Source organism: Heterodontus francisci, chromosome 11, assembly GCF_036365525.1.
Source record: "Heterodontus francisci isolate sHetFra1 chromosome 11, sHetFra1.hap1, whole genome shotgun sequence".
In the NCBI taxonomy this organism is placed as follows: Eukaryota; Metazoa; Chordata; class Chondrichthyes; order Heterodontiformes; family Heterodontidae; genus Heterodontus; species Heterodontus francisci.
This window is the reverse complement of record NC_090381.1, coordinates 107,832,779-107,859,531: the sequence shown is the minus strand read 5'-3', so window position 1 is coordinate 107,859,531 and position 26,753 is coordinate 107,832,779. Positions and strand designations below refer to the sequence as shown.

Here is a 26,753-nt window from a genome sequence, read left to right as displayed (position 1 = left end):
GTTAATTTGAATATAATTACTGTCGATTTAAATATGTAGATGAAGGGCGTGCTGCCAGTCGGTGGAGGGGGGGGTGGTGGGGCCGCACCGAGGTCTCCCTGCCCCCGGTAATATGCAGCGCACCCTTCTAAACGTCGTGGTTCTGCCTGCAACATTTTACCGGCCCCCGCACCATAACCTGCGGCGTCGAGGAGCCGGTAAAATTCAGCCCCATATTTTTTCCCTACTCACTTAATCTATCTATGTCCTTTTTTAGACGCTTTACCTCCTCTTGACACCTTACTTTCCTACCTATCTTGGTGTCATTGGCAAATTTAGCGACCATACATTTGTTATTTTCTGTCAGAGGATTGTTAGTCTGTGGACTTCTCTTCCCCAGAAAACAGCAGAGGCTGGGTCATTGAATTCATTCAAGGCTGAGTTCGATAGATTCTTGATAGACAAGGGGGTCAAGGGTTATGGGCGGGAGTATGGGGGGCAGACAGGAAAGTGGAGTTGAGACCAAATCAGATCAGCCATGATCTTATCCAATAGCGGAGAAGGGTCGAAGGACCGAGTGGCCTACTTCTGTTCCTATGTTCCTAAAATGTTATTGGAACCCATGATTTATTTCAGTGACTGCTTTGAACATCAAAGATGCACCACCCAAGTGCCAGGCAAAAAGCATCTCCAACAAGAGAGAGTCTAATCACCCTCCCTTGACTTTCAATGGCATTACCATCATCAAAATCCCCACCATCAACAGTCTGGGGTCACCATTGACCAGAAACTTAGAGTCATATAAATACTGTAGCTACAAGCGCAGTCAGAGGCTGGGTATTCTACAGTGACTGAAGCATCTTCCATTCACCAAAGCCCTTCCACCACCTACAAGGCACAAGTCAGGCAGTTGCCTGGATGAGTGCAGCTCCAACAACACCCAAGAAGTTCAACACCATCCAGGAGAAAAAAAAAGTACTTCATTGGCTGTAGCATTTTGAGATGTCCTGAGGTTGTGAAAGTGCTATATAAAATGCAAGCCTTTCTTTCATTCTTGAGCTTTGAAGGGTTGTATAACTGGAAAATGGAACTAAGCTCCAAGACGGCTACTTCACTCAAGGGCTCCAAAGCCATCTAAAGCTCCAAACAAACAGGTAAAAACACAAAGATTTAAGTTAACTTTAAGTGAATATGGTAAACTTTGCTCATTAGCATTGGAGCTGAAACAGGTGTAAAAGTTGTTCATCTTTCATATTACCTTTCTCTAATATCTGCATCCCTACAATTTAATCCCAATTCCATTACATGTATTTGGTGTAGGGAGGCTGCATTTTCGCACAAACACTAACTTACTTAGACCTTTTTCAGCGTGGCAACAGAACACAGGTGCATTCTGGCCCCATTTTGCAAGACTACTTAGTATGTTGATCTCCAAGAAAAGTTGTAGGAAAAATTGTAAATTGGACAAAAAAAGAAGCAAATTACATTTTGAAGCATTTTATTGATTTCATAAACAAAACAAAATTACAGAAAATGGTGGCTTGGTTTTTGATTTCCAAATATTTCATTCATAACAGGAGAAAAACTAAAAAAAACTAAATTTAAACATACGATGGAGGATTCATTATCAAATCTCTATATACAGTCTTTTGAAATCTCCTGAACTCTTTAACCTCAGGCAGTTCCCTCGATAAAGCTTCACTTTGTTCAAGACTCAGAAGCCTTTATTTCTCAAACTAGAAAAATCCCAAAAAAGTACAATATTTAAATAAATGTTAATACATAAAGCATCTGGTGCTATAAAAAAAGGTTAAAATGATGGTCTCAACTCTAATAACTAATATTCCTTGGGCTGTTTAAGGCCATAATCAATGTATTTTGAACTAAGCATGTTATGTTCCTCAAAAATACATTTAATGAGAAACTATAAAATGTCTTTCATGGAACTGTGAGCAAACCCCTCAATAATGTTTATACACAACATACACAACAGGATAAAGGACATTATACACTCTCAGTTCGGCCACCCAGAAACAAATGTCCATGGAGCAAAGATGTTATCTATCCATAGGGCCATACATACAATTACTGATTCAATTTGCTTTTATGCAATCACCATGTACATATGTTCTGGATTTCTTTGGCTTGCAATTCCTGCCCAACCCCTATCAGCTCCCTGTGCAAGGGGGTTGATCTCCAAAACCTTTTCCAAAAAAAAATCCGATGGCAGGTCATGTTACAGTTGTATAGGACTTTGGTTCGGCCACATTTGGAATACTGCGTGCAGTTCTGGTCGCCACATTACCAAAAGGATGTGGATGCTTTGGAGAGGGTGCAGAGGAGGTTCACCAGGATGTTGCCTGGTATGGAGGGCGCTAGCTATGAAGAGAGGTTGAGTAGATTAGGATTATTTTCATTAGAAAGACGGAGGTTGAGGGGGGATCTGATTAAGGTGTACAAAATCATGAGAGGTATAGACAGGGTGGATAGCAAGAGGCTTTTTCCCAGAGTGGGGGATTCAATTACTAGAGGACACGAGTTCAAAGTGAAAGGGGAAAAGTTTAGGGGGGATATGCGTGGAAAGTTCTTTACGCAGAGGGTGGTGGGTGTCTGGAACGCGTTGCCAGCGGAGGTGGTAGATGCAGGCACGATGGCGTCTTTTAAGATGTATCTAGACAGATACATGAATGGGCAGGAAGAAAAGAGATACAGACCCTTAGAAAATAGGCGACATGTTTAGATAGAGGATCTGGATCGGCGCAGGCTTGGAGGGCCGAAGGGCCTGTTCCTGTGCTGTAATTTTCTTTGTTCTTTGACCCTTCAGGTGTCGTGCTCACTTGCCTCAGTTGGACACCACTGGTAGGGTACATCTGCACCCTTAAGGAGGCTGGTATGTCTCCACTAAAGCAACACACCAGCTAATGCACAAATTTCTGGGTACCAACTTTGGATCAGGAGAGACGACTCACACCAGGCCCCAGCTCTACCTGCTATTTGCCTTACATGGGCTGGGCAGAAGTTCCTGTAAACAGCATAAGCAGGTCTGGATCATTTTCCTGTGTAGTTCTGGAGGTCTCCTGTTGGATGTAGGGCAGGAGTCCTTCACTAACCACTCCTTCACTAACCACTCCATCTCCCACCCCTCCACACTCCACTGTACTGTAGAACTTCAGGGCCAGATTGTTGTAAGATGCATATTTCTCCCTAGCAGTTTCACCTGAATACCAAGCCTTAGCACATAGGCCATTTTATCTGCAGTAGCTTAAAATAGCTACTGCACTCTGCCCCACCATTGTAGTACATGCAGATCTCATTCCCCACTGTTCAGATTGAATGGTGCATTACTGCACCCCATCTCAGAACCAAGCCAGATTTGTCCAGAGTCCTCCCTTGCTCATGGAGAAGGAAAAAAAATCCACTCATATAAAAATCCACAGGTTAAAGAGTTATGGTAGATTACAAACAAGGGTATATTTAAAGCATCATCATTAACACTTTCTAGCTTAGCCAAGGTCCGATAATTATATTGCCATCAGGCCAAAGCCTTTTTGTACGTTGTGTATCCTTGAAGAAACCAAGACTGTTAGTCAATTGGTATATTAATCTTGTCCTTTACATTTGCTGGCGACAGATTTCTGTATGTAACTGGTAATGGCCAATTACTTGTTCACCTCTGGTCTTGGGAAGCAACAGCATGCTTGTAAAGTGGAACAATAACTTGGCACTGCCAGTATTAATGGGTAAACTAATGATTCAATATGGGCATAAGCTAGAAAAGGTCAATGAATGATTGGAACGGCAACTGTACATAACCTGGTGTACTCAATAGAAGTACTCACTAGTTACAATAAATATGAAAATCTTTGGTGTCATATATAGTAACAGTTATTTAATCAATAGTACACTAGGAATCCATTTTTATCTTCCATATATCATTTATAAGAAATGTTTAATCTAGAAAATCAGTAACATTCAATGCTTTATTTTGAAATCATTTGAATTACACCTACAAAAATGCCTTATTTGTAAATCAACTAAACACTTTTAATCTTTTAGTTGTTGCAAATAAATCCCTTAAGATACAACTTTCTCAGATGTCCACTGGAACTTTGGGCCAGACTTTGGACTGACTTTGTGCTCACTTGACTTTCCACACTGACGAGATTTGCAAAAAAAAAATCCAGGCAATGCTTTGACCTGAAAATCTGATTATTTCTCAGAGTTTCCGTTAACACACTAGCAAACAGCTTGTTGTGCCTGCCTGCCAGGAGAAGGTTTAGGAAAACAGCAGAACAAGTGGTGATTTCGCAGAAATATTGGGTGAATCTGGAAATGGCAATAAACAAGAACAGCAGTATGTTTACTCCAGAGGAGTGAAGCTATTTTGGCATGGCTTGAAAGGGCTGAAGTCTGAGCTCACGCAGGGTGTGAAATCTGTCCTCTCTCCCCGATGCAGAATAATGCAATGGAGACAGTTTTTTTCGGATCTCAACAGGGGCTCTGCTCGATAGCTGTTAGCTCAGTGGCTAACTGCACTCTATGGTGGAACACTCAGCTCACATGGAACAACAATGGACACCTGATGTGACCTCTGTTGTTATCCAGCCAAAGCTGTACAGTTGGCTTCAGTGAAACAGGAGGAGAGGAAAACTGAGCTAAAAAATAGAAGGAAATATATATGCCTGCCTTCTCAATTGGTTTCCCCATTACAGAAAGGGTCTCAAGTGTGACTGGCAGGTGGGGATAGGATTGGGTTCAGCTTTAATTTTCTGATATTGAAATAGCTTGCCATGCTGACTCACAAAATTCGCGAGTGAACACCAAGGACTTGGGCGAAGAACAAGTTAATGTTGCCCATTCTTAAGCCTTCATGGGAGGAGATTAGTAGATAACCGAAGTACCTTTAACTTAGTAAAAACATGGGCTTCAAAGGTGCATTATAAAAACAAATTTGATACACAGCCACATGAAGAGATATTAGAACAAGGTAACCAAAAGTTTGGTCGAAGAGTTGGGTTTTAAAGGCGCATCTTAAAGAAGGAGAGAGCGAGGTAGAGAGGCGGAGACTTTTAGGGATGGAGCTTAGGGTTGAGACAGCTGAAAGCATGGCTGATAGTGCAATGGTGAAAATCTGGGATATGCACGAGGCGATAACTGGAGTAGCGCAGAGATCTTGGAGGATTGTCGTTCTGCAGGAGGTTAGAGAGATAGGGAGGGCTGAGGTCATTGACATATTTGAAAACCACAGATGAGAACATTAAGATAGCATTGGAAAGCAGCTTATTACACTAAATACTCTCATGGTTATGGTTTGCAGTAATTTCTATTTAATTGTGCATCAAGATGCACATCTTGCAGATTGTCAAAGCCATAATTTATGGTGCCTCTGGAAAACAAGGCTGACAGGATAACAAAAACAGGAGCACAAAGAACTTGAAAGTCAGGTCCATAATTCCTAGAAACATATTCTTTGGGATTATTCAAGTTCTACCAAATATTTACTAAAGGGGGGAAAAAAATCATGTTTTATTTTGCTACACAGCATTAGATGACTTAAATTCAATTTATAAAATCACCTTTCTGTAGGGCCAATTGCTGTTTGTGACCCAATTATATAGTTTCAATTTAAAAAAAGACATTATAATTTCTTAAGGAATGAGGTACAACCCAGGAAATGTCTACATTCTCCTTCCTTTGTGAGCAGCACGCAATTTTCTTTCAATGGTAAATTTGTTGGCTTGCAGCTGGTCAGGGATTGCAGAGCCACTGGCATGTTGACTGACTGCAGTTTTTCTGTGTGTTCAATTCACTGCAGGAAAATTGTGGGCAAAATGTACCCGTGGTCTCTTGAACCTATTGATTGCATGCAAGGCTCTACTGGCAGCAAAGGAGCCTCCCAAAATTTATCTGGTGCAATATGTTGGAATACCTCCCGTGAGATTTATTAAGGGAAAAATTTCCTTCTCTGTCCCCCAAATTGAACTAAATACCAAATCATGAAGTAGAAATTGTGATCTCCACTGTTCTCATGCCAATGCTTAATGGCCAGCCAAAAATGCACTCGGTGCTATTTTAGTGCAAATGTTAGTCAATTTGAAATATTAAACCGTTACCTGCACCTGGGTAGTTCAGGGAGGCACTTAGTGTCTGCACATTAAACGTTTATACGGGAACAACACCTATTTAGAATTACTGCCCTCAAACCCATACTGCACGATCCCACAAAGTCAATGTTATTGCAGTAACAGGCAATCAGCATAACAAACAGCTTTGACAAAATAGAGTTTCACCTTTGCTATCTTAATATGCTGAATATAAAGTAATGATGTTATTACTTCTTAAATGAAAACAGAAGATGGTTCCAGTACACAGCTGATATGTTCGCATTTGAAAGAGAAAGAGCAATTAATGTTAGGGTTAGGACTCTTCATCTGAATATCATGAGTTGTGTTGAGGTGTCTCGCACAAAACTTTAAAGTATCTTTTTCCTGCGGAGGCTTACTGACGGGCTGTGTATTTTCCATTTTTTTTTAAATTTCAGATTTCTGATACTCATTTTTTTCTGTCGTTGCTTTTATTGCTGTTCTATTCACACATTAGCTGGTTAGTCACCATATTATAGTCTACGAACAGTCCATTGTTTCTTTTCTAAAGGGCGGAGGGAAGAGACAATGGGTTTGCAAACAAACTCTGCTCGTCTGGTAAAGGGGTGGGGGGAGGGGGGCATTGATATTTGACCCAGCTCAGACGAGCACAGAAGCCAGCCATTCAGCCCTCATGCCTCTGCTGTCCCTTTAAATTAATCAAATTACATGTAAAATAGACACTTTCAGTCAGAGAGTTGGGAAGAGTTGGTGAGATGCAAATGTTATGTTTATATACCGGAGGGCGTTCACTTTAAAGGTTAGCTTTAGCAAAGTGTTTTATAATTGGCTTTCCCTGTATGTTCCTCAAACAGATAGCTTCAGGTCAATATGAGTGGCTTGTTGTGGGGCCATATCCAGGACAAATCCTCTGATTCTACACTTGCTGTGTGTAGCATGACTATACAATCTTTGCATAAAATGGTCCCTGACGTGGTGAAACTTCTGGTTTCTTAATGGATCTGAATGAGAGCAAATCAGTCACTTCAAATGATCACTTTCCCAATTTCTGATAAATGGTTGACGAGGGGAAACGATGTGAAAAAAGACTTGAAAAGAATGACTTGCATTTTATAGCACTTTCCATGATGTCAGGACATCCCACAAAGCACTTGACAGCCAATTTAAGTACTTTTGAAGTGTAGTCACTATTGTAATATAGTGACTATACAGAAGTTAACATGTGCACAGCAAGCTCCTGCAAAAAACAATGTGACAAATGACCAGAACATCCTACTTTAGTGATGCATGTTGTTTTAGAAGGGTAGCTTAAAAAAAAATGTTCCTGACTATTTAGAGAAATGGAACCAAGTCCTTTTGCATTCTTGGATTGATCTTACAAATCTCCAGTTTGTCAGGCAGCCTCACCCATTGGAAACTTAAGATGGCTTCATGGTAGGAAAGGTCCCCCAACAGCATGCAGCATTCTAACATTCTGCCTAATTTACAATAGATCAGGTAATTATATCTGACGAAATACTTATACCCTGACCTATAACAGGGATGGTAATATTATATCTCACTAATATGATGGGGAAAATATGTCTCAATAACAAGTTTCTCAAAATTGTATGTCTGAGGCCTCTCTTATATTGAAGAGTCAGATTTATTAAATACTATCTTTTTTTTTCAATATTTGATTGTGGTCTCTCACAACTCCCATGTTTTTGGGTCCAGGCAAATATTTATCCCTTAATCAACATCACTAAAAAAAATGATTTTCTGGTCATCATCACATTACTGTCTGTGGGAGCAGGCTGTGCACAAATTGACTGCCACATTTCCCCACATTACAACAGTGACTACACTTCATACAGTACTTCATTGGCTTTAAAGTTCACTTGGGAAACCCCGAGGTCAGGAAAGGCACTATATAAATGCAAGTTCTTTCTGTGCAGATTAACATATGTGGAACTCTTGGTAAAATGTGACTAGTATGGAACTATAAAATGCCAATTCACTTATTAAGCCCACTCCTGTCAACAAACCAAAGCAAAGTTTGTGTTGTAGTAGCTTCTGTCTATTAAGGAGGTAAATAAGCATGGGTAAAACTAGCAGGAGATCAAATTAGGTGAACTTTCTCCCTAATTTCTGGTCAGAAACTCCCAGCATTACAATTTGGATCATTCAGCCCTGGAGTGTTCCCATTTCCAAGGACACTTTAAAACTAGCTGCACACTAGTTCAGGGATATCGCTTCCTTTGATTTTTCTTCACATTACTGCAGGCAAGTATCTGGTCTCTGATTGCCATCTGTTCCCTAGACAGCACTGTAAAACTCAGGAACTCAGAGAACTCCTTTCTCCATTGACTCTTCATCAGTTCTACACTAATCCTGATAACTTTCAATGTTGTTCTTAATCTCTCGATTTTATAACGATTTCACACAGCATTAGTTGTTTCTCATAAGATCTGCTGTCATGTGGAGGATGGCATGGGGGTGGGGTGTGGGGGAATCTTCTAATTTATCTCGGCTTGTTAATCTTGCATTAATTTCCACTCATTTACCAAGTGCACCTGGTAACTGGCTAACGTTTACAAACTGCAAGTCGTTAAAACACTGATGATATCGCTGAATTCTCTTTCCCCTCCCTAAACTTCCTTTTAAGTCTGTGATTTTGGTTATGTTTGGTGCACACAGCTAACGAATAAAAGCAATTCTTCATTTTCCATAGGGATTGCGTGCAACTGAAGCCACAACATTAAGATAGCCAAGGCTTATAATGCAGTTGCAGTACTTACCAATGTAGCTTTGTTTTTCCTAATTCAGTTTCTTTCAAAATCATTTGTTGGGTATTAGCAGTTAGGGCAATTTGATTGATATGAGGTATCATCAAAAATGGGCATTAATCTATCCTTATTACTAAGTACAAAGTGATTCATTCCAGCTCAACGTTACATCCACTCACAAATCCTGGAAGAAGACATTCTAGACAGTTTTAAGTACAGCAGGAACAGTTTGGCTACCAAACACGGCATTTTTTTTCAGGATTCATGTACTCATTCTTTGTGCAGTGAAAAGCATTACTGAACTCTTCAAAATTCTGGAGAGATCCTAAAACTCTGTAATATAAGAGAGAGAGAAAAAATAATAAGATTTACTTTATGGCCCATAAAATTTGAATATAAAGGCACTGGAGTTAAATCTAGTGGACATGTACAAAAATTAATCAAATGGCTAATGGAATGTTGGGCTTTATCTCAAGAGAGCTGAAATAAAAAAGGGGTGGGAGTTATGTTCCAGCTGTACAGAGCTCTGTGTTTAGTTCTGGGCACCACACTTCAGCAAGGGTACATTATATTGGAGTGGGTGCAACACAGATTCACCAGAATGATACCAGGGCTAAAAAGGTTAAATTATGAGGACACGTGAGGCATAGATTAGATATGTATTCGCTTGAATGTAGAAGATTAAGGGATGATCTAATTAAGGTGCCAAAATTATAAAAGGATTTTATATGGTAGATGGAGTTAAGATACAGATCAACAATGATCTAATTGAATGGCAGAACAAGCTTGAGGGGCTGAGTAGACTACTCATGTATGTTCCTAAATTGGGTGACATCAGTTGTGGAAAATGGTCTCATAGCAAATCGACAGCCTGCCAAGAGACAGGGATAAAGAGGCAGAGAGGTATAGGGAGGGAATTCCAGAGCTTAGGGCCTAGACAGCTAAGGTCACAACCACCACTAGCAGGCCAAAAGATACACAAGAGGCCAGAATTGGAGGCATGCAGAGATCCCCAAGAGTTGTCTGGCTGCATGGGTTTACAGAGATAGGGAGGGGTGAGGCCATGGTGGAATTTAAATACAAGGATGCAAATTTTAAATTCAAGGTGTTGCAAGAAAGCTACAGTGAATATTCCTGCTGTGAGGTAAGATAGGGAGCATAGATTTGAATGAGCTCATGATTGTGGAGGGTGGAAGAAGAAAAGCTGTCCTGGAGAGCACTGGAATAGTTTATGTGTGTCTTTGATAAAACGAAGGACACTTCCAAGTCATATGTCATACCAAAGAGTCAAAAACCCTCACCTGAATTCACCTGGGCTGTGCACATCAGTTTTAATAGAGTTGACAGCATACTCCGGTCTGTACATTCCACACCACACCTGACAAAGCAATGAGTGACAATCATTATTACTCAGTTTATAACAATAAACTGGAAAATAGTGAACATAACTCCTTTATTCAAAAAGGGAGGCAGACAGAAAGCAGGAAACTACAGGCCAGTTAGCTTAACATCTGTGTTAGGGAAAATGCTAGAAGCTATTATTAAAGATATTGTAGCAGGGCATTTAGAAAAATTGAAGGTAATCAAGCAGAGTCAACATGGTTATGTGAAAGGTAAATCATGTTTAACCAATTTATTGGAGTTCTTTGAGGGACTTACATGTGCTGTGGATAAAGGTGAATCGGTGGATGTATTGTACTTAGATTTCTAGAAGGCATTTGATAAGGTGCCACATCAAAGGTTATTGCAGAAAATAAAAGCTAATGGTGTAGGGGGTAACATATTGGCATGGACAGAAGATTGGCTAGCTAACAGGAAACAGAGAGTAGGCATAAATGGGTCATTTTCTGGTTGGCAAGACATAACGAGTGGTGTACCACAGGGATTAGAGCTGGGGCCTCAACTTTTTACAATTTATATAAATGACTTAGATGAAGGGACCAAAGGTGTGGCTGCTAAATTTGCTGATGACACAAAGATAGGTTGGAAACTAACTTGTGAAGAGGACATAAGGAGGCTACATAGGGATTATAGATAGGTTAAGCGAGTGGGCAAAGACCTGGCAAATGGAGTATAATGTGGGAAGGTATGAAATTGTCCACTTTGGTAGGAAGAATAAAAAAGAAGCATATTATCTAAATGGTGAGAGGTTGCAGAGCTCTGAGATGCAGAGGGATCTGGATGTCTTTGTGCATGAATCGTAAAAGGTTAGTATGCAGGTACAGCACGTAATTAGGAAAGCTAATAGAATGTCATCATTTATCGCGAGGGGAATTGAATACAAAAGTAGGGAGGTTATGCTTCAGCTATATAGAGTATTGGTGAGATCACATCTGGAGTACTGTGAACAGTACTGGTCTCCTTATTTAAGGAAGGATATAAATGCATTGGAGGAAGTACAGAGAAGGTTTACTAGACTAATACCTGTATTGGGGGGATTGTCTTATGAGGAAGGATTGGACAGGCTAGGCTTGTAACCACTGGAATTTAAAAGAGTAAGAGGCGACTTGATTGAAACATATAAGATCCTGAGGGGTCTTGACAGGATAGATGTGGAAAGGATGTTTCCCCTTGTGGGAGAATCTATAATTAGGGGTCACTGTTTAAAAATAAGGGGTCGCCCATTTAAGACAGAGATGAGGAGAATTTTTTTCTCTCTGAGGGTCGTGAGTCTTTGGAATTCTCTTCCTCAAAAGGCGGTGGAATAGTTTTAAGGTAGAGGTAGATATATTCTTGATAAGCAAGAGAGTGGAAGGTTATCGGGGGTAGGTGAAAATAATGAGTAATGAGTTCAGCCATGAAGTTATTGAATGGCGGAGCAGGCTCAAGCGGCTGAGTGGTCTACTCCTGCTCCTAATTCATACGTTCGTATGTACTTTACTGGCAACTACAGCACAGTATCTACAGAACTATGTTAGGATGTCCAAATAATGTTAACTGAGCCTTGGTTAAACCCCAGGCAACTCAGTCATATTTGTACTGTTACGATCGACCGCTCCAGTCAAAGCCCCCAATCAAAATATACGATTTTGATTGTGGTGGGAGAGATGCACTGATAATTCAATCCCTTCGCTCCACAGATTACCTAACATATCATCTAAAACATTCCAAATTAAAGAAAGACCCAGCCAAATTGTACCATCTATTAACCCCCGAATGAGGCTAACCAAACCAGGTGTCTTTCAATCAACAAATTAACTGTTTAATTAAAAAAAACTAAATTCTTAAACACTATGAAGATATAAACAACATTTAAAATAGAAAAAAAATAGAGTTCTAGCAAATTTACAGTCCAATGTTGCTTGAATTCCTCACAGAATGTTGCTTGAAGTTCTCACAGAATGTTGCTTGACGTCCTCACAGAATGTTGCTTTCCTTCTCCAGCGAATTTCAACAATTAACGACTTGTAAGCACTTTCAACAGAATCAATCTGACTTTAGAGTTTTTGAGGGATAAAAGATTGTTACAGTCTAACGTCCCTTTCTTCAATTCAAATTACCAGAGATCTCCGTTTTGGCTTGATGTTTTAGAATTTTGACAGATAATAATTAAACAGACTAAATTCCTATTTCTTCAGTTTAAATGTCTGAGAGGATTTCAAGTTTCAAGTGCTAAACAGCACAGCTGTCTGTGTCTGTTAGAACAAACTGTCTTCAACCAAAAGCCAGTTCAAAACTGAATTACAACAAATGTATCGCATGAGACTCACTCCCAGTGGCTATATCTACAGTAACGAGAATGCACCCTTTGAATCGCAGTCTCCAAATGGCTGTTTCTCAGGCAATGAAAATGCACCTTCCTATGACTCATGAGGCTTGCTGGTTCTTAAAGCAATACTGATCCCTTGCAAGCCTTAAAGGCAAACTGCATATTCCGAAAAAAAACTACAGGACCATGACAGTACATATACTTACTCTCCAAATCATTGATTTATAGAATCAGACAGCACAGATATAGGCCATTCGGTCCTCTGCTGGCTGTTTGAAAGAGCTATCTAATTGGTCCTACTCCCCTGTTCTTTCACCTTAGTCATGCAGATTTTTATCTTTCAAATGTTTATGCAATTCACTTCTGAAAGTTACAATTGAATCTTTTTCCACCATCCCTTGAGGCAGTGCATTCTAGATTACAACAACTCACTGCACAAACACATTTCTTCTCATTTCCCCTGACAGTCCTTTAAAAGCTTTGAGCGCCTGGAAGTTTGGAAAGGGCTGTTCTTAGTGCTTTTACCTCAATGGAGGATAAATGCTTAATCAGAGCTCTAATATCTTATGGTATCGGCAGCTTAATGATATCGGTTGGTGATATTAGCTTTCATCTTAAAGTAATAGCCTTAAAAATCAGAGCCAGACCATTCAGGAGAGAAGTTTAGAAAAACATCCGTATGGCAAGGATGGTAGAAATGTGGAACTCACTCCCACAAAAAGCAGTCAATACTAACTCAATAATTTTAAATTTGAGATCAACAGATTTTAGTTAGCCAAAGGTATAAAAGGATCTGGAGCCAAGGCAGGTGAATGGAGTTAAGTTACAGATTAATCATGATCTTATTGAATGGTGCCACAGGCCTGAGGGACTGAATGGCCTACTCCTGATCCGATGTTCCTACCTTCCAACAGTAACGTCTGGGGGTTACTTTAATAATAAGTCATGTTCTTTAAAGAAGAACTTAGTTGAAAACAATTGGTCAGCCACAGCCTAGTATTTTCTTTCTAATCTGTCATGATAGAATCAGGCAATGGTACCAAGCTGGACAAGATAATACAAGGCCATGTTAGTGTACTGGTTATATTACTGGACTAATAACCCAGAGCGTGCAAGTTCAAATTCTACTATAAGAATTTGAGTTGAGTTGCAAAAAATCTAGAAAATAATATCTAATATCAATAAAGTTGACCAGAAAGCTGTTGGATTGTCCTAAAAACTCAACAGGCTCACCAATGTCCTTCAAAGAAGGAAGCATGTCATGACCCCAGTCCTACACCAATGCGGCTGATTCTTCACTTGGAAGTGCCTTTGCCAACCATTCAGTTTTGTCAAAACACTATGTCAAGAAGAATGTCCAATACCACTTCCATATGGGTGGTAAATGCCAGCATTGACAGTGATACATCTTAATGAATTAAAAAAGGCTCTGGCAATATCTAAATCATACAACTAGATGTCAATAGCACATTAACAAAACTGCGCTAAATACATTAAGTGTACAGATCATTACTGCATCAATTCTTTGTCCAATGCCATGAAAATTGCACATATAGAAGTCTAGAAAAAAGTCTTGGCTGGGATTGGGCACTCATGAACTTACCAGATTGCCAATTTCCACCCATTTATTTCAATGAGAAAAAAATCATGATAACTCCAGCCTTACTGTCTGAAATCCAAGTCCAATAGTGCTCTCAATTATTACCTTCTTCGACAGAGCACTTGTCTCAATCTTCCCTTCTACTTGCAATCCACAGGCAGTTAAATTGACAGCTGTGCCTTCAGCTGCCTAGACCCTAAGTTCTGGAATTCCCTGCCTAACCTTCTCTGCCTCTCTACCTCTCTATTTTTCTTCAACACGCTCCTTAAACCCTATCTCTTTGACCAAGCTTTTGATTACTTGTCTTAATATTTCCTTATGTGGCTCAATGTCACATTTTGTTTGATTATGCTCATGTGAAGCATCTCAGGACATTTCTGTACGTTAAAAGTGCTATATAAATGCTAGTTGTTATTGGTGTTATGATCTAATCATTATGTCCTGATTGTATCTTTTCATAGAATCATATAGCATATTAAGAGACTATTCAGCCCGCTCTCTGCAAGAACTACCCAATTTGTCTCACCCACCCCTGCTTATTCCCCATAGCCTTGCAAGTTTTTCAAGTACTTATCCATGTCCCTTTAGAAAGTTATTATTGAATATGCTTCCACCGCCCTTTCAGGGAGTGCATTCCAGATCATAACTCGTTACATAAAAAATATCTCCTCATCGCGCCCTCTGGTTCTCGCTTAATCTTTTCACCCTTGATAATGTCCTGCAGAATGAAACTCTGTCTTAATATGGGCTTCTTAATATGAAAATAAAGAACTACTGGATCCTTAATTGCATGTCCAACGATCACTTGAAAGCTAATGAATCGTGATTAAAAATTAGTTCTGCATCTTAGTGAAAATGCATCTGTGAGAGTTATTAATAATATCAATTCCAGTATTTATATTAACATCTCAGAGGACAAAGAAGACGTTTTAAATACTCACATGAATTTTAATACAGGATTTAAATGTTTCGGCTAAAATATGAAGTAGATTCTTAATCACTATGTAGATTTTTCTAATGTTGTTTCCTAACATTAAAATGATTATACTGCGGAGTCCTAACATCCAAGCCAAATGGCTATTGGGGAGGAGAGAAAATAGAAATAAATGTTGACATTAAATCCAGTTGTGATGCTATTGTAAAGCTAGCTGACAAGAAAAAGAAGTGCATTCTGTGGGTTAAAGTATTACTTGAAGTATTGTCACTGGTAACTGAGAGCAGTTAAACTTTCTTTTTTGCCTCATATTTTCTCCTCCCAGTCACTCACTAACCTGAACTGGATTTGTTGGTCATTTCTTCATTATTACTTGGTCAAAATCCTCCCGACCCAACAGCACCTTCATAGAACATAGAACATAGAACATTACAGCGCAGTACAGGCCCTTCGGCCCTCGATGTTGCGCCGACCTGTGAAACCATCTGACCTACACTATTCCATTTTCATCCATATGTCTATCCAATGACCACTTAAATGCCCTTAAAGTTGGCGAGTCTACTACTGTTGCAGGCAGGGCGTTCCACGCCCCTACTACTCTCTGAATAAAGAAACTACCTCTAACATCTGTCCTATATCTATCACCTCTCAACTTAAAGCTATGTCCCCTCGTGTTTGCCATCACCATCCGAGGAAAAAGACTCTCACTATCCACCCTATCTAACCCTCTGATTATCTTATATGTCTCTATTAAGTCACCTCTCCTCCTCCTTCTCTCTAACGAAAACAACCTCAAGTCCCTCAGCCTTTCCTCGTAAGACCTTCGCTCCATACCAGGCAACATCCTAGTAAATCTCCTCTGCACCCTTTCCAAAGCTTCCACATCCTTCCTGTAATGCGGTGACCAGAACTGCACGCAATACTCCAGGTGTGGCCGCACCAGAGTTTTGTACAGCTGCAGCATGACCTCGTGGCTCCGAAACTCGATCCCCCTATTAATAAAAGCTAACACACCATATGCCTTCAATACATGGACTGCAGTGATTCAAGGAGAAGGCCCACCCATCATCTTTTCAGGGGATTTAGGGATGGGCAATAAACGTCAGCCTTGATAGCAATGGCCATATCCCAAAAATGAATTTAAAAAAATAAAAGTTTCCATTGTCACAACAGAGGGTAGCTCTCAGGTCAAACCCCCTGCTGGTATCCTTGAAATTACCTGGTTTCTAGTTTTTTTTCTTTGTTCCTGGGATGTGGGCATTGCTAGCTAGGCCAGCATTTATTGCCCATCGTTAATTGCCCTTGAGAAGGTGGAGGTGAACTGCCTTCTTGAACCGCTGCAGTCCATACGAGGTAGGGACATCCACAGTGCTGTTAGGAAGGGAATTCCAGAATTTTGACCCAGCGACAGGGAAGGAATGGTGATATAGTTCCAAGTCAGGATGGTGTGTGGCTTGGAGGGGAATTTGCAGGTGGTGGCATTCTCATACGACTGCTGCCCTTGTCCTTCTAGGTGGTAGAGGTCGTGGGTTTGGAAGGTGCTGTCTAAGGAGCCTTGGTACGTTGCTGCAGTGTATCTTGTAGATGGTACACACTGCTGCCACTGTGCACCGGGGTGGAGGGAGTGAATATTGGTGGATGGCGTGCTAATCAAGAGGGGTACTTTGCCCTGGATGGTGTTGAGCTTCTTGAGTGTTGTTGGAGCTGCACCCATCCAGGCAAGTAAAGTGGAGAATATTCCATCACACTCCTGACTTGTGTCTTGTAGATGGTGGACAGGCTTTGGGGAGTCAAGAAGTGAGTTACTTGCTGCAGGATTCCTAGCCTCTGACTTGTTCTTGTAGCTACTTATTGTAGGTATTTATATGGCTACTCCAGTTCAGTTTCTGGTCAATAGTAACCCCCAGGATGTTGATAGTGGGGGATTCAGCAATTGTAATGTCAAGGGGAGGTGGTTAGATTCTCTCTTGTTGGAGATGGCCATTGCCTGGCACTTGTGTGGTGTGAATGTTACTTGCTACTTATCAGCCCAAGCCTAGATATTGTTCAGGTCTTACTGCATTTCTGCACGGACTGAGTCAGTATCTCAGGAGTCGCGAATGGTGCTGAACCTTGTGCAATCATCAGCAAACATCCCCACTTCTGACCTTCTGATTGAAGGAAGGTCATTGATGAAGCAGTTGAAGATGGTTGGGCCTAGGACACTACCCTGAGGATCTCCTGCAGTTATGTTCTGGAGCATCCTTTGTGCTAGGTACGACTCCGAACAGTGGAGAGTTTTCCCCGATTCCCATTGACTCCAGTTTTGCTAGGGCTCCTTGATGCCATACTTAGTCAAATGCTGCTTTGATGTCAAGGGCAGTCACTCTCACCTCGCCTCTTGAGTTCAGCTCTTTTGTACATGTTTGAACCAAGGTTATAATGAGGTCAGGAGCTGAGCGTCATTGAGCAGGCTATTGCTAAGTAAGTGCCACTTGATAGCACTGTCGACGACACCTTCCATCGCTTTACTGATGATTGAGAGTAGACTGATGGGCGGCAACTGGCTGGGTTGGACCTGTCCTGCTTTTTGTGTACATAGAAACAGAAAAATAGGAGCAGGAGTAGGCCATTCGGCCATTTGACCCTGCATCGCCATTCAATACAATCATGGCTGATCATCCAAACTCAGTACCCTGTTCCCACTTTCTCCCCGTATCCCTTGATCCCTTTAGCCCCAAGAACTACATGTAACTCTTTCTTGAATATATTTAATGATTTGGCCTCAATTGCTTTCTGTGGTAGAGAATTACACAGATTCACCACCCTCTGGGTGAAGTAATCCCTCCTCATCTCAGTCCTAAATGGCTTACCCCTTATCCTTAGACTGTTCTGGACTTCCCTGCCATCGGGAACATCCTTCCTGCATCTAGTCTGTCCAGTTCTGTTAGAATTTTGTAGGTTTCTATGAGATCCCCTCTCATTCTTCTAAACTCTAACGAATACAAGCCTAATAGACCCAATCTCTCTTCATACATCAGTCCTGCCATCCCAGGAATCAGTCTGGTGAACCTTCGCTGCACTTCCTCCATAGCAAGAACATCCTTCCTCCGACAAGGAGACCAAAACTGTACAGGACATACTTGGGCAATTTTCCACATTGCCGGGTAGATGTCAGTGTTGTCGCTGTACTGGAACAGCTTGGCTAGGGGCGCAGCAAGTTCTGGAGCACAGGTCTTCAAGTACTATTGCCAGAATGTTGTCAGGGCCTCTAGCCTTTGCAGTATCCAGAGCCTTCAGTCATTTGTTGATATCACGCGGAGTGAATCGAATTGGCTGAAGACTGGCATCTGTGATGCTGGGGACTTCAGGAGGAGGCTGAGATGGATCGTCCACTCGGCACTTCTGATTGAAAATTATTGCAAATGCTTCAGCCTTATCTTTCGCACTAATGTGCTGGGCTCCCCCATCATTGATAATGGGGATATTTGTGGAGCCACCTCCTCCAGTTAGTTGTTTAATTGTCCACCACCATTCACGACTGGATGTGGCAGGACTGCAGAGCTTAGATCTGATCCGTTGGTTATGGGATCGCTTAGCTCTGCCTATCATATGCTGCTTACGCAGTTTGGCACGCAAGTAGTCCTGTGTTGTAGCTTCACCAGGTTGACACCTCATTTTGAGGTATGCCTGCTGATAATCCTGGCATGCCCTCCTGCACTCTTCATTGAACCAGGGTTGGTCCCCAGGTTTGATGGTAATGGTAGAGTGGGGGATATGCAGGGCCATGAGGTTATAGATTGTGGTCGAGTATAATTCTCCTGCTGCTGATGGCCCACAGTGCCTCATGGATGTCCAGTTTTGTATTGCTAGATCTGTTTGAAATCTATCCCATTTAGCACAGTGGTAGTGCCACACAACACGATGGAGGGTATCCTCAATATGAAGAAGGGACGTCGTCTCCACAAGGACTGTGCAATGGTCACTCCTACTAATGCTGTCGTGGACAGATGCATCTGTGGCAGGCAGATTGGTGAGGATGAGGCATATTTTTCCCTCTTGTTGGTTCCCTCACCACCTGCCACTGACCCAGTCTAGTAGCTATGTCCTTTAGGACTCGTCCAACTCAGTCAGTAGTGTCGCTACTGAGCCAATCTTGGTGGTGGACATTGAAGTGCCCCACCCAGAGTACATTCTGTGCCCTTGTCACCCTCAATGCTGTTCAACATGGAGGAGCACTGATTCATCAGCTAAGTGGGGGGGCGGTGCAGTCGGTGGTAATCAGCAGGAGTTTTCCTTGCCCATGTTTGACCTGATGCCATGAGACTTCATGGGGTCTGGACTCGATATTGAGGACTCCCAGGGCAACTCCCTCTTGTCTGTATACCACTGTGCCATCACCTCTGCTGGGTCTGTCCTGCCGGTGGGACAGGACATACACAGGGATGGTGATGGTCATATCTGGGACATTGTCTGTAAGTTATGATTCCGTGCGTATGCCTATGTCAGGCTGTTGCTTGACTAGTCTGTGGGACAGCTCTCCCAACTTTGGCACAAGACTCCAGATGTTAGTAAGGAGGTCTTTGCGAGGTCGACAGGGCTGGGTTTGCCATTGTCGTTTCCGATGCCTAGGGCGATGCCGGGTGGTCCGTGCGGTTTCATTCCTTATTGACTTCGTAGCGGTTAGATACAACTGAGTGGCTTGCTGGGGCATTTCAGAGGGCATGTAAGAGTCATCCACATTGCTGTGGGTCTGGAGTCACATGTTGGCCAGACCAGGTAAGATTCCCTTCCCTAAAGGATATTAGTGAACCAGATGGGTTTTTACAACAATCGACAATGCTTCATGGCCATCATTAGACTAGCTTTTTAATTCCATATTTTTATTAATTGAATTCAATTTTCACCTTCTGCCGTGGTGGGATGTGTTTACTGGTCAAAACCAGGAACATTTTGTTAACCTAGCTTTTTTTAAAAAAACCATCCATAAAGTTCAGCTACCTCCAGATGTTTCGATGTCCACTGAAATCCTTTTCAGTTTTTAAAAACATTATAGATTCTCAAGTTTTAACAAAAAAAGTGAAATCTCATTACACCATCCTCTCCTCAACAGTCTGACTTGTGATGTGGCATTGCTCTGAAAGGGTTCTTTGGTACCTTGTTCAGAGGCTGCACTTCAAATACGAACAATAGGAAGCTATCTGACCATGGGAGCCTTGCAGCAGATCCTGATTCTAACCTTGCCCACTCACCATACACAAGCATCATACAGGGGGGCACAATGGAGTCAGAAAGAAAAAGTCCAGCTGATTTACCGCCCCCCCCCCCAACCATCCCGTGTCCAGGGGCATGTGCCCAATTGTAGAAACACCTACCATTGTTCCTGTTGAGATCAGCCAGCTCAGCACATATCAGGCATGTGAGGAGCTTAGACAGAGAGAACAACCCTCCAAAATGTTCGGAGGGAAATACTTGGGGTTTCACTCCTTCATAACTTGCTTGTGCTGAATTAATTTCACCAGTAAATTCTAAAATGCACTCTAAGGGAAGTAAGTGTCATCAGGGAAGAAACTGACCTACATAAAGTGGGTCTAAAACATGTGCAAAATGCACGAATTTACCAATGGGACAGACTCTGTACAATCTGTACAAGCATTGGTACCAGTGCTAAATTTATGAAGCCTATTTTTTAGGCATCCCAGGTCAATGCCTAAAACAGGGAGTTAGGCCTCTAAATATGTAGATTAGAGGCCCAACGCTGATAAAAAAAGGCCCCTGTTTGGCCATTTATCGGTGCTGAGCGTTATGGGTGCCTGATCTGGTCCATTCAAGATTCTTCAGCAGCCCCCTGTTGGCACCACGAAGTTAGAGAGCCCCTCGACGCCCAGGGATAGAATTCAGAGTGGAGGGGCCCGTCTTGACCCCCGGCGTCGAGAGGGGCCCGTCGCACATTACTGGCGGCGATGGGACCTTGGTGCGGAAACGGCGGGGCCTTCATCTATATATTTAAATGAACAGTAATGAGACTTAAAATGAACTAACCTGCAGACGGTGGCCGTCCCACATCGATTTTACAGCCGCCAAACACAGCTGGCACACCTTCATAACTCCGTAAGGAGTTCCAAGACGAGAACAAGGCAAGGTGGGGAGGGGGGCAGGAATAAAATTTTCAGGGCGTAAGGGGTGGGGGAGCAGGGAAAACAATTTTTCTTGGCTGTGGGGATGGTGGGAAGGGGTTGAGGGTCAAAGGGAACAAATTTCAGGGGGGAAAGATCAGGATATTAATAAAAGTTTATTATGCGGGGGGGGGGTGGGGAGAGGAAATTAATATATAAATTACCCATTGGGGGATGGGAGACGGGATTTAGAGTTGAAATTAAAGTTTCTTTTTATTTCCCGGAGATTGGGACCTTTAAATTTTAGAATGTTACCAAAGGGCTTGCAGCCCTTTAAAAATGGCGCCGTCGCCTGTGTGGTGGCACCGGATGCTGTTGCCATGGATGCAGCGATTGCCCCCTCTACGTCATCGGGGGCAGCCGCTCTGCCCCCCACTATGTGAATGAGCCCCTGCACGTAATATCACGGGGGCTCTGTGGATGCACTTCCATGTCAGAGGTCACCGAGTTCAAAGTGCGCCACCGCAGAGTGTGGTGCGCGAATAAAATTCAGCCCATAATCTTTTCTTCGTAAAATACAAACCCTTCCTGAGTGTGGTAAGAGGAGCAGGAATGCTCTCCCGACTCCATAGGCATCACGATCCACCCTCCCCTTGCTCCTGCTCCAATAACCAACACCACCACCCACCCCCCAACACCCCCCGGGACATGCCCGTGAGCCAGTGCCATGCCAACCTGACATTGATACCCACTTCACTGGAGAGCTGCCTGGGGACCCACATCGAGTGTCTGCTGCTTACTGATCTAATTTAAAAGAGGGCCTACCTCTTCTAGCACAGAGATTGTTCCTTGTGACCTGTTTTTACCAACAGGAGCTGTGTACTTTCCAACCCATAGTGTTTTATATGAGCCCATAGGATTAAAGGGTCAGTCATTGGTACACAATTGGCTAAAGGGCAGAAAGCAGAGAGTAGTGCTGAACGATTATTATTCAGACTGCAGTGAAGTGTGCAATGGTGTTCCTCAGGGATCTGGATTAGGATCACTGCTCTTTTTGGTATATTGAGCACCTGGACTTGGGGTTTCCAGGGCATAATTTCAAAGTTGGCAGATGATATGAAACTTGGAAATGCAGTAAACAATGAGAAGGATAATAACAGACTTCAGAAGGACATAGGAGAAACAGACCAGTAAAATGGTCAGACACACGGCTCATAATTTACTCATAACTGACATGCTGGCACAAATACTGCAGATTGGCACAGTGGATTTTAAACTCTATTGAGACAGCTCCAAAGCAAAACAAAATTAAGGATAAAATAGTTGGCCACACCTGTGCAAAGTTCAGGAAGAAGAGCTGATAGTGGTTGAGGTCGATTCCAGGGAGCAGGCCATCTTTCCCACTTTTCCTCACATGCAATTGATAAGCCTGTAAATATACATTCAATTAGGAATCGCAGCACAGGTTGGGAATGCTGAAACTGCACAATGTATATGTACCTGAAAGAGAGAGAAGAGATAGAGAGAGAAGTCAAAGCCCCAGGTGTGTCTCCCTGACAGAACACTTGAAACATTAACTTATCTTTTTCTCTTTCAGCTACCTACCAACATGGAGAAAGAGTTCCTCTGGTCAATGTGCACCAGAAACTTTGTAAACATAGTGCGGAGATACCAGGCTGATTCTACACCGTTGTGCATTCATTTTAATGGGAGAAAAACTATGAACTATGTGCCCGCAATTTCTTGCAACGAGCTCCCTGCTGAAAGTGCAGAATTCATAGAATCATTCACTTCGATTTTCACAGGGAACAGAGTGGGCCTGGTGGGAAGAATTGGGTGAAGAATTTGGCAAGGTCAGCAACACAGAGGCCCTGCCAGCCGTAATAATTATGAATAATTATCACATCATTAAAAGGCTACTTACACCATTAGGTGTATGTCCTAAATTTTTGCGGTGGGTTTAACGGGCAATTAATGTGCAAATCCAGCAAGTTCTTAAAAATAATGAGGAGGCAAAGGGTGAGAAGCCTGTTGTGTGAAGCAAACAGTGCAGCAGCATAAATCAATCAGAATATTCTGGAGACTTGCAACGCACTTTATGCCCTGAATTTGCTGCCCGATTTTCACATTAATAACAGCATGCGTCATTACCACATTATTATCCCAGCAAGATATGGTCCAGTAAATGTTTTACAAAGGAACACAAGTTAAATTCCCACTTCATTATCTCAACCACAGAGTGAAATGAATCCATTGTTCTTCACGGGAGTGGTGGAGTTCAGTCTGTGTCACACCGTGAACGACAATATTGAACAGTCCTTCAGCTAGCCGACTGCAGCACTTGACAAAGCTCCAGCATCCTGCACTGTTGACTAGCCAGATGACTGGAAAATGACACCAATGCACAAACCGAACAACTGTTCCAGTTTCCACATTAAGTTTGTGAAGATTACATGCTCGGCAACAGAGAAAAAAATAGACTTGCATTTATATAGCACCCTTCATGACCACCGATGTTTCAAAATGCTTTACAGCCAATGCAGTACTTTTTGAACTGTTAGAATGTAGGAAGGGCAGCAGCCAATTTGCACATAGCAAGCTCCCACACATAGCAATGTGAGAATGATCAGATAATTTATTTTTGCAATGTTGGTTGAGGGATAAATATTGGCCAGGACACTAGGGGTAACTCCCTAAATGTTCTTCAAAATAGTGTAATGGGATCTTTTACATCCACCGTAGAGGGCAGATAGGGCCTCGGTTTAGCATATCATCCAAAAGACAGCACCTCCGACAATGCAGCACTCCCTCTGTACTGCACAGTCAGCCTTGATTTTTGTGCTCAAGCACTGGAGTGGGACTTGAATCTAGAGGTGAGAGTGCTAACAACTGAGCCACGACTGACACTCAAACAGGCTGAAGAGAGTAACTTGGAGGAAAATGTATTTACGCTCAATTCCTTCCCGGAACCCTTCCACCTCTCTACATCTTTATCCCTCTCTCTCCTCCTTTAATATAGAGTCATAGAGAGATACAGCACTGAAACAGGTCCTTCGGCCCACCGAGTCTGTGCCGACCAACAACCACCCGTTTATACTAATCCTACATTAATCCCATATTCCCTAGCACATCCCCACCATTCTCCTACCACCTACACTCGGGGCACTTTACAATGGCCAATTTACCTATCAACATGCAAGTCTTTGGCTGTGGGAGGAAACTGGAGCACCCGGTGAAAACCCACGCGGTCACAGGGAGAACTTGCAAACTCCGCACAGGCAGTACCCAGAACTGAACCCGGGTCACTGGAGCTGTGATGCTAACCACTGCGCCAATATGCTCCTTAAAATCTACCTCTTTGACTTAGCTTTTGGTCATATCTCTGAATGTCTCCTTATATGTCTTGGTGTCAAATTGTATTTGATATTTGCTCCTGTGAAGTACTTTGGAGGTTATACTACATTAAAGGCACTGTATAAATGCAAGTTTTTGTTATTAAAGAGGAAAAGAAGCTGAGTCTCACCTTGTAGGCTTGTCTGATGCCTCCATTATCTGCAATGTTCTCTCCTAGTGTATTAATACCACTAAGCTGCAATTTAAGAAGCAAAACGTAATATAGATTAGATTAGCAAATGCAGTGGAATCCAATGACTGTTCACTTTTGGGATGTTTATGAGACTGCGTCTCCACGAATACTTCTGAGCTTACGAATACTTTTGCTTTCTGTGGGTGAAAACCCCCTGAACACAAAATGGAAGGCTGAATTATTATTAGGAAGGCAGAGTACAGTTTTGAAATGTGTGGTTTCTGACAACATGGGTGTGAATTTTCATACTGCTGCTATTCATGTACAAACACTTGGTGCATTCCCCTGTGCAATTAGGGACCTGCAAAGTGGTGGGGATTATGTTACAGCTGTATGGAGCTCTGGGGAGATCCAGTCTGGAGTATTGTATTCAGTTCTGGCCACTGCATCTCAGCAAGGATATATTGACCTTGCAGGGATTGCAGCGAAGATTCACCAGAATCATTCCAGGCTAAAAGGGTTAAACTATGAGGTCAGGTTACATTCGCTAAGTTTGTATTCCCCAGAATATAAAAGATTAAGGGTGATCTAACTGAGGTGTTTAAGATGATTAAAGCAGTTGATAGGGCAGCTGGAGAGGAACTATTTCCTCTGGTGGGAGATTCCAGAACAAGGAGACATAATCTTAAAATTAGAGCTAAGCCAATCAGGGGTGATGTCAGGAAGCACTTCTTCACACAAAGGGTAGTGAAAATCTGGAACCCTCTTTCCAAGAAAGCTGTTAATGCTGATTATGGAACAAAGGCAGGTAGATAGAGTGAAGATATAGATCCGCTATGATCTAAGTAAATGGTGGAACAGTGACAAGGGGCTGAATGGCCTCCTCCTTTTCCTATGTTCCTCAAAAAAAGCATGCAGAGCGATTAAAGCAAGAGTTTCATATGCGAATAGCTATACAGAACTCTCGTGAGACTTCATTTAGAAATGTGTTCAGTTCTGGGCACCTCATCTCAGGAAGGATATATTGGCCTTGGAGGGGGCAGAGTGTAGATTCACCAGAATTATAAGGAGGTTAACAGGATTAAATTATATGGCTTTGTAGACATTGAATGTATATTATTAGGTTTATCGACCACGTGAAGAAAAGCGGGAAGATTGGCCTGCTCCCTGGAATTGACCTGAACCACAATCAGCTGGCGGGAATATTTTTTGTTAGCAAATTGTTCATTGAGCTGTGTGGGAGGGCCGGAAATCTGGCAGGGCACTGATGGAAATGGATGTCCAATAGCAACTTAGATCGGGAGTGGAAGGAGAGGCCAGTGAGTCAATAGAACAGTGGAATTTAGATAGCACACCAATCTACAAAGAGTTGAACTTAGGGATGCTTTTACGGCCAAAAGGCCTCAAAAATAATGAAGTCATTACCAGTTCTGCTTCAAGCTTTACCCAATTACAGTTCCTAATCCCGTTCAGTAGCATTGCAAATGGCTCTCTCCCAAGCTCCACCGCCCATTGTTTGTAGGCAAGTTGAGAAAGCAGTCCTAACAATATCCTCGGACCCTCGTTTTAATACATTAATTAGCCCCTTCCTCATTTCAGGCAGGAGTGCTGACAGCTGCGGTCATGACCCATCTAAAAATTGCAACAGGCATTTCAGCCATTTACCTTAGTGATTTTAATTCTGCTTACTGCCCTGCTCACACTGAAACACAGGGTGTTGGGGAGGTGGAAGTCGGCTCCTGTGAACTTCATTTCCAGGGTTGGTGGTTGAGGCAGCAAACTACGGCCAAGAATTTGCTCACAGCTGCTCCTGCTCAGTCACACCTCCGGTGAAGTTATGACTCTGCAGGAAATTCCTGATCTATGACAACATTTGGGATTAGATTGAATAGGTGGATGAAGGAAAAAGGCTTGAAGGGGTTTAGGAACAAGATGAGGAAGTGTGATTTGCACATTTGGTCATGGAGGGTAATTGTTGACAGAGAATAGTTGGGATGATTGGCCTGTTTGTGTGTTTCCAGTTCAATGTATATCTTTC

At 42.3% G+C, this 26,753-nt stretch overlaps 1 protein-coding gene across 4 annotated transcripts in view; it reads right to left on the bottom strand.

Annotated features, from left to right (window-relative positions):
* Positions 1-1,460: 1,460 nt before the first annotated feature.
* LOC137375456 (neprilysin-like) overlaps positions 1,461-26,753 on the bottom strand; it is a 203,814-nt gene continuing 178,521 nt past the window's right edge. For all 4 annotated transcript variants that reach the window (XM_068042736.1, XM_068042733.1, XM_068042737.1 and 1 more), the window contains exons 20-23: positions 24,713-24,778; positions 22,523-22,618; positions 10,153-10,229; positions 1,461-9,184 (exon numbers count right to left, since the gene is read on the bottom strand). In XM_068042736.1, the coding sequence (XP_067898837.1) occupies positions 9,085-9,184; positions 10,153-10,229; positions 22,523-22,618; positions 24,713-24,778 (339 nt within the window). In that variant the 3' untranslated portion in view covers positions 1,461-9,084. The remainder of the gene's footprint in view (positions 9,185-10,152; positions 10,230-22,522; positions 22,619-24,712; positions 24,779-26,753) is intronic.